This window comes from Panthera uncia (genome assembly GCF_023721935.1).
Source record: "Panthera uncia isolate 11264 chromosome A1 unlocalized genomic scaffold, Puncia_PCG_1.0 HiC_scaffold_16, whole genome shotgun sequence".
Lineage (NCBI taxonomy): Eukaryota > Metazoa > Chordata > Mammalia > Carnivora > Felidae > Panthera > Panthera uncia.
The window spans coordinates 44,386,421-44,398,474 of record NW_026057576.1 but is presented as its reverse complement, the minus strand read 5'-3'; the positions used below and the strand labels follow the sequence as shown (position 1 = coordinate 44,398,474).

The 12,054-nt window shown below is 34.1% G+C and overlaps 1 protein-coding gene across 2 annotated transcripts in view; it reads left to right on the top strand.

Annotated features, from left to right (window-relative positions):
• The window catches only part of DACH1 (dachshund family transcription factor 1), a 397,236-nt gene that overhangs the window by 296,378 nt on the left and 88,804 nt on the right, over positions 1 to 12,054 (top strand). Inside the window, exons 5-6 of one of the 2 annotated variants that reach the window (XM_049647052.1) lie at positions 1,749 to 1,918; positions 2,360 to 2,532. In XM_049647052.1, the coding sequence (XP_049503009.1) occupies positions 1,749 to 1,918; positions 2,360 to 2,532 (343 nt within the window). The remainder of the gene's footprint in view (positions 1 to 1,748; positions 1,919 to 2,359; positions 2,533 to 12,054) is intronic. The other variant, XM_049647053.1, reaches the window with a different exon arrangement.

Here is a 12,054-nt window from a genome sequence, read left to right as displayed (position 1 = left end):
AGTATTTTTCTGTACTCAGTCTATCAATTATCTTCAAATAAGCAACATACTATGAAAATGTAATGCTTGCATTTATTGGTATTTTAAATGAAATGTGTAGGGAAAATTATCCATTAATTATAAATTCCCTATCCAGTTTTCATTTTCAAATAACATTTATTCCAAAGTGTTATTTCTATACCAATTGTCAGTGATTATGCCTCAACTCTTGTTTTAAATGATACTATAAAAAGTAAACATTTAAAGAAAAAATTTGCACATACCTCGATAAAGGCATTGTGGAGTTGAGTTTTTATCATGTCTCGCCATCAAATATTTTCTTGACACCATACATTTGAAAAATTCACATACTTACAGTTTTTGCATGTTTGACTAGGACCTTGGTATACGCATCAAAAAGGGTGTGAGTAGAGAAAAAAAAGTAGATCCATTTGCGAATATGGAAGTGAACTTGTATATCATAGTGTAGGAACAAGCTGGAGAAATTTCTTTTATGTGACTCATTTCTGGATGAAGCTATAAACTTTTTTTTAGCCAAAAGCTGTCATGGTTTCTTGTAAAATAATAAAGATAATAAAGATATCCACTTTAATTGATTCTTTTCATTGTTTAATAAAATTGCTTTGTTTGATTGCTGAAGAATTTGAATTGAGTTTTCATTACCCACTTCTGAACAATTTACTCTAAGATTCAGACAGTATTGAGCTAATGAGTTTGAATTTATATTGAACCTTAACTGTCTTCATGAAGTAAATGGAAAAAAATCATGGCAGTAACTAAGTATTCTTCATTAAAAACTATGTCATAGAGATTTTACAATGAAGCTTTTAATGGAGCTAAAGCATTTAAATTGGAGTTTTACCAACTTTGCTGTTTCTAAGTATATTATATGAAAATATTATTTCTTTTCCTTTTTTAAGAAATGAAAACTCATTAAGCTGACAGGGACATTACAAAAATTTTCTTCAAGGGGGTTGTTTGTATATTCAACAGATTCAGTAAATAAGTTAGTGTTAATTTAATTGGGGAACATGTCTAAATTGAAATTATTCATAAATACCTTCTAAGGTGTATCCTATTAAGGTGTTTAAAAATCTACTGAAATCCAAAACATGGCCCCATTATTAAAATGAAAGCTCTCAAATGTACTGTTTTTACTTTGACACTATATTGCCATAATCATCAACTTTTGTTTCTTTGTAGTTGAATAAAGGTGATATATTTATTGATGCACACATATTTAATATATTGCTTTGACATTATTAACCTTTGTAAAGTGATCTTTTAGGCTCTTTGTGCTGTGTCTAAATCAGTTGGGCATTTAATAATTCCATGTTTAGGATTTGTGGTGGAATTAAGTGAGGAACTTTAACTCTGAATGGTGGCTAGAAAATCATTTAATACAAGAATAACTACAACTACCAGTGGGCTTCACTTCTAAGAAGTAATTAATTCTCTAGGTATATAACAGAGACCATTTTATCTTAATTTGGTTATTCAAACTAGATTAGACTCAAAAAGTAAGATAAATATTGTAGAATTTTTTTAATTGAGGAACTATATAAGAAAAAGAAAAACAAAAAAATATATGGTTTAGGGGAAATTTACTTACTTGAGGTTATTTTCCAAGAAATCACTTGGCCAACTCGAAATGTGATATACTTTTTAAAACCTCATTTCAAATAAATTATTAGAAGATTTGGAATACTATTGCATCCAAATTGCTTATGTGCATTCCCCACAAGTAGCTGTGATGGTTCTGGGGATAATCAAACACTGTCCTCTTGCCCATCACAGAGATCTCAGGCTTCTGTTACCCACCCCCACATGCCTGGAACTAATAGCCTTCCACTTAGGCAACCTCTCCACCACCTTAAGCAGAGCCACCTTCTGCCAAATTCTATAATGGTATTTTTTGGTACTAAAAATGGTAGTTGCCCAGAAAAAAATATCCAATCATTATATTGTAAAATGTAGGACATAACAAAGAGATACTACATTTAGATAACTAATTGTGATGTGTTAAATAAAACCCTCATATTTTAAGCAAGAATTAGCATGATCAGAAGAATAATGCAGCAACGAATTGACCATTTGTATTAAACGCATGAAGCATGGTGACGTGATAAAACATGGCACCGAACTGGTTAGCTTCAAAGCTAATTTCCCTGAGTGGTGAGTGGGCATTGTTGCATATAAAGAGGACAAATATTTTTCCTTTGGCAATCATTATTAGAACGTTTTTTAATGCTTCAATTTTCAATGATTTATGCCCTTTACCATTTTCATAAATGAGATACACTACGTTTCATAGTTTTATTTGAACAGAGCAATGATGAGATCTGTGCATTTTTTATAGGACTGGAACTTCCTTTTATGATGATGCCCCACCCTCTAATTCCCGTCAGCCTACCTCCAGCGTCTGTCACCATGGCAATGAGCCAGATGAACCATCTCAGCACCATTGCAAATATGGCGGCAGCAGCTCACGTTCAGAGTCCCCCTTCCAGAGTTGAGACGTCTGTTATTAAGGTAATTGTTTTTTTACATGACTGTTTTGGCTTATGCCAGACATCGTCTTAGGCCATTACCTCTAAGTCTATTTTCTTATTCCACAAGTAATTCTAAATTCAAAACAGATGATAGTAAATAAATTGTGAGAAAAATCACTTACAGTAGTTAGAACCAGGTAGAGCCAGGGGTACAGGATTAGACAGATTAGGCCAATCTTAAGTTCTGTGTTGTATCTGTTGTTTTAAGTTTATTTATTTATTTGAGAGAAAAAGTACAAGCAGGGGAGGGTGCAGAGAGAAAGAGGAATGGAGAGAGAATCCCAAACAGGCTCCATGGGCAGAGCCTGATGCAGGGCTTGATCTTACATCTGTGAGATCATGACGTGAGCCAAAATCAGAGTGAGGCACTTAACCAACTAAGCCATCCAGGGGCCCTTGTCTTTTGTCTATTAAGAGAGAGATGGATGTAGGAAATTAATTGATATATTTCAAATTCAATAAATATATGACTGTGTGCATGAGTGCATGCATGTCAATGTATGTGTGTGTGGGTTTATGAGCTTTAAGGTATAGGAAATAGTTGCTGATTTGTTGTTAAATTATAGTTCTGCCATGTTGCCTTGAGCATGTGACTCAATCTTTCTGATTCTATTCTACATATAAAAAGTAGGTAATACAGTATAGGTGTAACCACTAAACAAAATAATAAAATTGAATGCTTTTTACAAATTCAAAAATACACTATATGTGAAGATAACACTATTGTTATACAAAGATCACATGTGCGTGTATATATGCACAATTCTCTCTCTCTCTTTTCCCCTTGTGTGGGAGGGTATGTGTATACCCTTAAATGTGTATGCATATACCTTTAATTTATTTTATAATATGTACTTAAATAAAATTCCTTTAAATGAATTGTCAGAATACATTATTAATTTTTAAATTAAGTAAAAGATACTAATGCTTATCCTTATATGACATAATCATTACCTCTTTCTTCTGAATATAATACACTTGAGTTAAGGAGGCCTCTGGAGCATGCCTTACATAAAAAGTCCTGTTAACAATTCTTATTCATTGCTGGTAGGTATGCAAAATGCTATAGCCATTTTGGGAGGCAGTTTTATGGTTTCTTACACAGCTAAACATACTTCTACCACAGGATTATGTATTTTGCCAGCTCCTTGGTATTTACTCAAACAAGTAGAAGAGTTATGTCTACACAAAAACTTGCACATGGATATTTATAGCAGTTTTTTTTTTAATAATTGCCCAAACTTGGAAGCAACCACGATGTTTTCAGTAGGTGAAAGGATTAAAAAGAAGTGGTATATCCATATGTTATGACTTTGCTAAATTAACATTTGTTAAGGGGAACATAGGGATGACTGATAGTGAGCCATGGTCCAACACAGACCATAAGAAAAATTGAAATAGATAACCTTATTACTCACGAGTTCTGGTGGAAATACCTCAAGGTATATACCTTGAAGGACCACATGGGGAGGTCAAGGCGGAGTACAGAGAGAACAAGGCAGGATCTGGGACAGATGCCTGTGTCAGGGCCCAAAGGTAGAATGCTTCGAGGTTCCCAGGCTAGGGCTAGATTGGGCAATTAAAACCAGAAGAGCATAGTTTTGGTGAGCTCCAGCGGGCTCGTATGTAGGAGGAGACCTTTATTCACAAGTGCTGTTGAAGAAGTCCTATTAAGGGCTTCCATGCTTACATTTGCTTGTGATTCTGTGGCTGTTATCTGGGGCATGTGCTTGCAAGAGGGGGCTTTTGTCAGTTTAAGGTCCCTCCAGGACAGTTGGCCAAACAAAATGGATGCCTAGGCAGCAATACTATTGGAGTAGCTTAACTAAACACTTGACACCATATAATGGAATATTGTTCAGAACTAAAAAGAAATGAATTATCAAGTCATGAAAAGACATGGAGGAAACTTAAATGTATACTGGTAAGTGAAAGAAGCCAGGCTGAAAAGGCTACACACTGTATGATTCCAAGTGAATGACCTTTTAGAAAAGGCAAAACTATGGAGATACTAAAAAGATCAGTGGTTGCCAAGGAGTGGGGCAGGGATGAATAGGGAGAGTACAAAGAATTTTTTGGGCAGTGAAAATGCTCCGTGTTATACCAAAATGATAGATAATGTCATACATTTTTTTAAAAGGCCATGTTACTACTTATACATTGTATAAGTATACAATGTATATATACATTGTATACATACTTACACATTACTATTATACATTGAATAATATGCGAATACCAATTTTTCTTATAACAATGGCTCTATAAGCAAGGATGTATACTAGTCCCTCACCATTTTCTGAAGTATCCTCACCAGGAAAAAAATATATGTATCACAGAAAACCGAGATCAACTTCTTAAAAATCTTCAGCTGAGAAAATGCCAATGAATGCTACATTGTCGTCATCCAGGAACCAAGAAGATAACTTTTAAAAATTCCTCTTTATTCGGAGTGACTTTCGGAGGGTTCCTTTGTTACCAAAGGATTTGTTAATCAAGATGTCACTGCATAATTCCATTTATGACCATTTTTGGTAATAGTTATTACTGAGAATTCAACATTCTCATTGCTTCACTCACTGAAGTGACCTAGAGGGAGGTTTTGGCTGAAGAAAAAAGGCTAAGTGTTCCTATCATTGTACTCGATAGCTATTTAAAAAAAATGAAAAGGTACTAAGGATTAGTTATAGGATGTGATTACTCTCATTTTTAAAAAAAGTTAGTAATTATTACTGTAGAGAATCGTCCTCATAATAATTATATAATTTTCACTCTCAAAACTGGGAATTTTGTAGTTCCTCATTTAGACAAGATAGGGAATCGTAGTTAAAGTAAAGCTATGGCAGAAGAACAGATTTTAGCAGTTTAAAATCATAATGGGTGACTTAGTTATTAACTGTAGATAATTTGGACATCAGCTGGTAGCTTACATATGTCTGGATCCAGAAGACTCTAATTACATCAGAAAACTTGATTTATTTTATCTTTTAAATACACACATATTTTTTAAATAGTGTATGTTGTGTCCAATGTTAATCAGAATACTTAAGTAGTGAAACTTCCTTTACTAAATCTTTGGTTGTCAACATTTAGGTAAGTAGGAGGAAGCAGTTGGGTTTCCTCTGGAAGGCACCTTTAGAAAACAGTCTAGATTATTGAAAAGTCAGCAACATTCCTTTGGTTTCTTAAATTAAGGTCAGGAATGGAGAGGAGGGAGACAGGGAGAAAGGAAGGAAATATGCAAAAAGGTAATAAAAAAAAGTGACAAAGCCCTGTGTCTTGAACTGTGTGCCAACACCTCCTACAATGTAGTGATAGCCCATTTTCTAGTCTCTCGGGGCAAATATTTTCAGAAACTTGGCTATGGATAGGTTAAAGGAAATTCTGGGCTTTTGAAAGCAGTGGTGATATAAATGGTGATAATAGCTGAATAAGAAACAATGGCTCTAATTAAGAATGATTAGAGAAAATAAAAGCTGATGGTTTTAAAAATTATTATTTATCACTAATAATACAAGCTGGTAGTTTTAACTGTACACATCAAAGTGACGCTCCATTGGCCACCGTGGAAGTGTGGAAGGGCCATTGCCCCATTTCGTTGCAGGCTGGCCACCTATATATTTTTAAACTTGATGTTAAAGATCATAGAGACTAACCATATTTCAAGAAAAGCATAAGATAATTCTAACAATTTTTGGTAAAAAAAAAAAAATTAGACCTGAGAGAATTCGAGAGTACAGCCTCAGAGGATAAGGGTAAGGAATAGGTTCTTTATAGAATTCCAAATATTAGGGAAAACAAGTTAATAAAAAACCTGCCTAAATTTATATATAGAAGACTTCATAGCACAAGCAGTGTTTAGTAAAGTCCCATGATATATATTAGTTAAACTTAATTTGGGGGAAGTTTGATTTTCCCTAAAGAAAATGTTTGACTCCTATGTCACATTAAATAGTATGGGACCCAAGTGGGCAATTAGAATAGTGCTTGCAACTTTGTTTGCCTGAAAAGATTCTAATTATGAAGGCCGATTAAAAGCAAAATGTTAAATACCAAGAAGATTTCCCCCATCTGAAGGAATGATAAAACAAGGGAAATAGCTTTTGAAGGGAAAATAGAAGGTTGAGGCGTTTTCTGTGTGCTGGAGTGTACCATTTACATTTCTTGAGAGTAATGATAAGAATTAAAATGAAAACAACCTACATGAGAATGGCAAAAGAATTTATAGGACAGAAGGGAAGTGAAAACAATGCTCTCGGGGTTACAGACTTTTAGAACATTTTGTCATTACCTGTTTCTAGGAGGTAAAGGAGCTCCAAAGCCTTTCTCATAAACCTATTTATGAGAATGTACACACCACACCAGTACATGCAATGGAACAGGGTCCAAAAGCTGTCGTTCATGGGTAAAATTCACCCTTCTTCCAGTTCTCGCATGGACTATGAGTTAAGAATGGTTTTATACTTTAAAGTGGGTGAGGAAACCTATCACAGGAAGACAGTCATTCACGACCCATGAAAATTATATCAAATTCAAATTTTAGTGTCTAAACAAAATGGCTTTGGGAGTTGGCTACACTCTCTATATATAACATCTATGGCTACTTTCACATACAAAGCAGAGTGGAATAAACTATTGACTAGCTGACTCTTCACAGAAAAATAAAAAATCGCTGGTACCTGCATTAGAACTACAATGAACTCATACCTGTGTGAATCTTAGGCTGTGGATAATTGCGGCGGCTCAAACTAAACTCTCAAACATGATGGGGCCATGGGTTTTGGCATTGAAAAATAAAAGAAATTAAAGGAAATGAGGAAAAGAAAATTACACAGATGAAGACAGTACCATTGTATCATTGTTATTTGCTTTAAAAGAAGCCTTCATGATGGAGTCTGCCAAAGTATTAAATCTAGACTTTCTCCGGCTGATTGGTTTGGACTACTGGAAATAATTTAGTAAGATAACTTTGAGGAGGAAATGGGCATATACTGTTTAGACAATAATTCTAATTTGAATCCCTAATAGCCAATTGCCTGTAAGTATATATTAAATTATTATGGGCTCTGTATTAGTCTATTATGTATCATTGAGAATCATATATTTTTACTGTTTAATGTTCTATGAATGTTATGAATGAAGAGACATAGACTTGAGACGTCAGACGTTATATAATCCAGCTTTCCCTACAGTGGCAAAATAATTTTTGCATCCTCCCTACCCATTTTTATATAGCTAAGCTTTTGTGGAAAGCCTATTCTATTTTCAGCAAACTCAAGAATGAAGAGGGTCTTCATTAGCTTCTACCTCAAGTTTATTATGTTCTCCTGGAAGATAAAAGGTCTACTAATTCTGTGCCCTAGCCATTTAAATATATAAATCCACTGCTGTAGTAACTATAGTGTTTCTTTCCTCCAGACACAATATTCTAACTTCTTTTGACCATTCCTCATCAAGCTTCTTGGTTGACCTTTTTTGAAAAATCACCCTCTTTACCCCAGTCCTTTCCATACAATACTCTAGAAGTGAACTGGCTAGTGAAGAGATGCTGGAACTAACCTAAACCTCAGTTGTGGACAACAGCTTATAAATGTAGTCAGAATTCACAAAACTGTTGTGAGTGTGTGTGTGTGACTCAGTACATTTCATGCCTTTTAAACATGAAATTGTACTAAGCCAATTCTTTATTTTTTTACTTTTACTAGGAATTTGCATTTATCCATATTAAGTGTATTTCCCAGTCCACTGATTTAGGCTCTTTAGATACTTAACTTCTTTAATTTAAGCATAGTTGACACACAATGTTATACGAGTTTCAGTACAACATGGTGATTCAACTTCTCTATACATTATGCTATAATCACCATAAGTGTAGCTACCCTCTGTCACCATACAACACTATTACAATATCATTGACTGTATTCCCTATGCTGTGCCTTTTATTCTGTGAGTTATTCATTTCATAACTTGAAGCCTATTCTTTAGATACTTTTGAGTATTAACATTCTAAACTCTCATACTATTTATGCAATCCTTGTATCATTTCCAAATTGTAAAAGGATATATTACTTGTATTACTTTAAATCACTGAGGAAAATAAACAGTATAAATCAAGAGATCAATTCCTCTTGTCATTAGAGAATTCCTAATAGGCTGAAATGTTCTACTAATTGATTCTCTTTAGGTATCATTCATCAAGTAACCCCAAATCTCCCTGAATGAATCAATATTTTTCTCACATTTTATTTAATAAATTCACAATGATATCATATGGACTTAGAAAAAATGGTTCTTGTTGAAAAAAAATTGAAAAAAAGAAAAGCAGTGTATTTTAGTGGTTTAAAACATAGATTATGGTGGAAGAATTCTTGGGTTTATATTCCATTTCTACTACTTCTTAGTCATGTGACCTCAGACAAGTTACTTAATATCTCTGTCTTTGTTTGCTTTTCTGTACAATGGGGCTAATGACCCCCTTATTTATTCAGGTCACCATACCGATTACATTAGTGTTTACAACATCTTTCAAAGTTTTTGTACACTGATATCGTCTTCTCCCATTATTTTCTCCCCAAATATTCACAATCATTTGTTTAAAAATAAGTTCTAGAATCTTACAAGAGATTCGTGTCAAACTTTTGAAATAGAGTCACAATTGTATAGTAAGAATCTTCTCTCTTTCTTGTGCAGGCTTCTTCACCTGACAGAAGTGCTGCATTTTACTTTGGGGGAATTCTGCAGTGCATTGGTATAGAAAGCTAATTTTTAAATGCATTTTTTTCAGATTTCATTTTTTTCAGGGATAGTATAGAATTGAGATTGAGAAATTTGGCAACATTCAAATTATTCTACATCTTTGAATAAGCATCTTTCTCTCATGCTACATTACGGAGGTTTCTGAGGACAAGGAATATGATTTAAATTTGTTAGTTTTCTCCATTGACCTTTGACTCCTCTTGACTATATGTGTGTGTATGTGTGTGTGAAAGAAAGGCAGAGAGAGATAAGCAGAGACACTTTATGACATTCTCATTTAAAGAATTAAAGATTGAAAAAAATTAAATTCAAGTAAAATTTTGATCCCTAATAATTTTCTTTAAAGCAGGTCCTTAAATAACTATATTAGTAAATAGGACTTTATGTGCATGAAAGTTTAAAATGTTTAAATATTATAAAAACTAGAACCAGAATGACCTGATTCTTAAAGTACATGAAAATCCTAGAGCAATGTCATGTCCCCCATGTTTGTTTAGGTACAGAATAGCTTATTTTGGGGCAATCATAAATAACGCTAGATGTGTGCATTACTTTCAGACATTTTTTCACACACAAAAAACGATTTCATATAATTTTTACTTGGACTTAGAGAAATAGTTAAGTACATTCTCTTAATGTTTATTTGGGTGTTGATATTAAATGTGAAGAAGATGCTTACAGCAAAAGTATTCAAACACAACCACCACTAAATATACCCTACATCAATGTATTTAAACAAATCGTATATGTTTAAATCAATACGTTTGTAATAATGCTAAAAAATAAATTCGTGGTTCACCTTTGAATTCTAGGGAATTGATTCTTTTAAAGGACAAAAGCAAAGGATAAAGGGGTGAAATCAAGCATTTTCCTGACTTTCCCATACAGACTGTTCCTAGGGATCATCATTAATTCACTAGGGGAACTTTTCTGTTCATCTAAATCTTCTGGCCAAAAAAATGAATAAGGAATGGTATAGTTGGAATGTCACCAAATTACCAGTGCTAATGAAGTGGAGTCTAGACCATGATCATCAGTGGGGGCTGGCATCATAAAATGCAGCCAAGCAGACGTTATGTGTTTCTGATGGAGGCATGCAACACCATCTATGAAGAAGTCTCACTGCAAACTCAACTTAAATCAAGCATCCATACTTAACTATGTAGGACATTTAGGGGACTGAGGGACCTAGAGGTGAATGACACCCTTACGGAACTGCATAGGACCAGTTCAGTGTGGTGGTGGCCTCTAACAACATACACAGTGCCTTAACTGGATAAAAATTGGGTTTAAACATTTGTCATGCACAGAGAGAATGATGCCAGTTAATGAATGGCAGCGACGGCCAAGTCAGAAACTTACCTTTTTTCTCTTTCCCTCCTCCCTCTGTTCCCCCTTCCTTGAGTGTGTGAAAAGAAGAAGTCCTATCTTTTAAGATGATAGTGTTTATTATTACATAGGGATGGATTATAATCCCTGAGCCAAGACTATATGTGGTTGTTTGAAGTAACTGTAGGACTTTGTATATTAAAAAATAGTCATCTGAAATTATGAAGATCCCTGAATTTTCATGCAGTTGAGGGAAGACATATAGTCCCCTACCACCACTGAATAAGTTCGAAGAGACAGTGGAATAAAACTAAGTTGTTTATGATTACACTCATGGGTTCTACCAGTTTTACGTTTAGAAACATTGAGTATTTCTTGTGTATCATCACAAAAACAAACAAAAAGAGCTATGTAAATATTCCTTGGAACCTCAATTTAGAATTCTGAGTCACGGAATTTTGATGGTGTCTGCCTGACAGACAGAAGGTAGAGACCAGCTGCAAGTATATTAGCATTGTTTACTGTGTCTTCCAGAACTACTTTGAAACATTTTTTCCTGAATCCAGAATCCTATCTCTACTATTTATTTTGTCTGATAATTTTTCCAGGGCAAGGAAATTTAGATGTCACACTTCATCACTGTGCATATATGGTTCTGGACTACACTAACAACATTTACCGCTTAAGATACACGCTCCGTGAGGGAAAGGATTTTCATCAGTTCTGCTTAGTTGTATATATAAGACCAGAGCCTAGGACACTGGCACATATTAGATGTTCAGTAAATGTTCTTTGAATAAATGAATAGGTCTGAGTTGTCTTAAATCTCAGGAGTTTGGGTTATAAAGTGCTAGTCAACTTCAGTTTTGTAAGTTAAAAGTTACATCATGATAACATTTAATGTTAGAACTATCCTCTCTCCACTTCTATAACGTAGTCAGTGATGGAATCTCTAACTGATAAATGTATGAAAATCCAGACAATTAAAAAGGGAGGAACATGAAGCTAAATGAAATAATCCTTTAAAGAAATGAATTGTGAGTGGGTTGTGATTATTTAGACTTACATTAAGAAAATATTTTCAGTTGATAAAATATAATGCATTTTGTGATAGACAGGAGGCAGCTGTGGTAATGTAATTTTTAAATATTCAATTGCCCCATGTGTAATACTGAGCATTTTCTACTTTGTGCTTTAGAATTTTGGAATGCACTATTTTGAATTCCACCTTTGATTCTGAATTATCTTGGAGACTAATACTTCTTGCTGTACCCAGAAACAATAAATGCAGCTTTATCTTTATTGTTATTCTGCTACCATTAGTTTATTAGTATGACCTTTTTTGTGTGTGTGAGAGGGTATTCCTCTTAAATTCTCATTTATTATTGTGGCTGGTTTTATAAAGATGGAACATTGC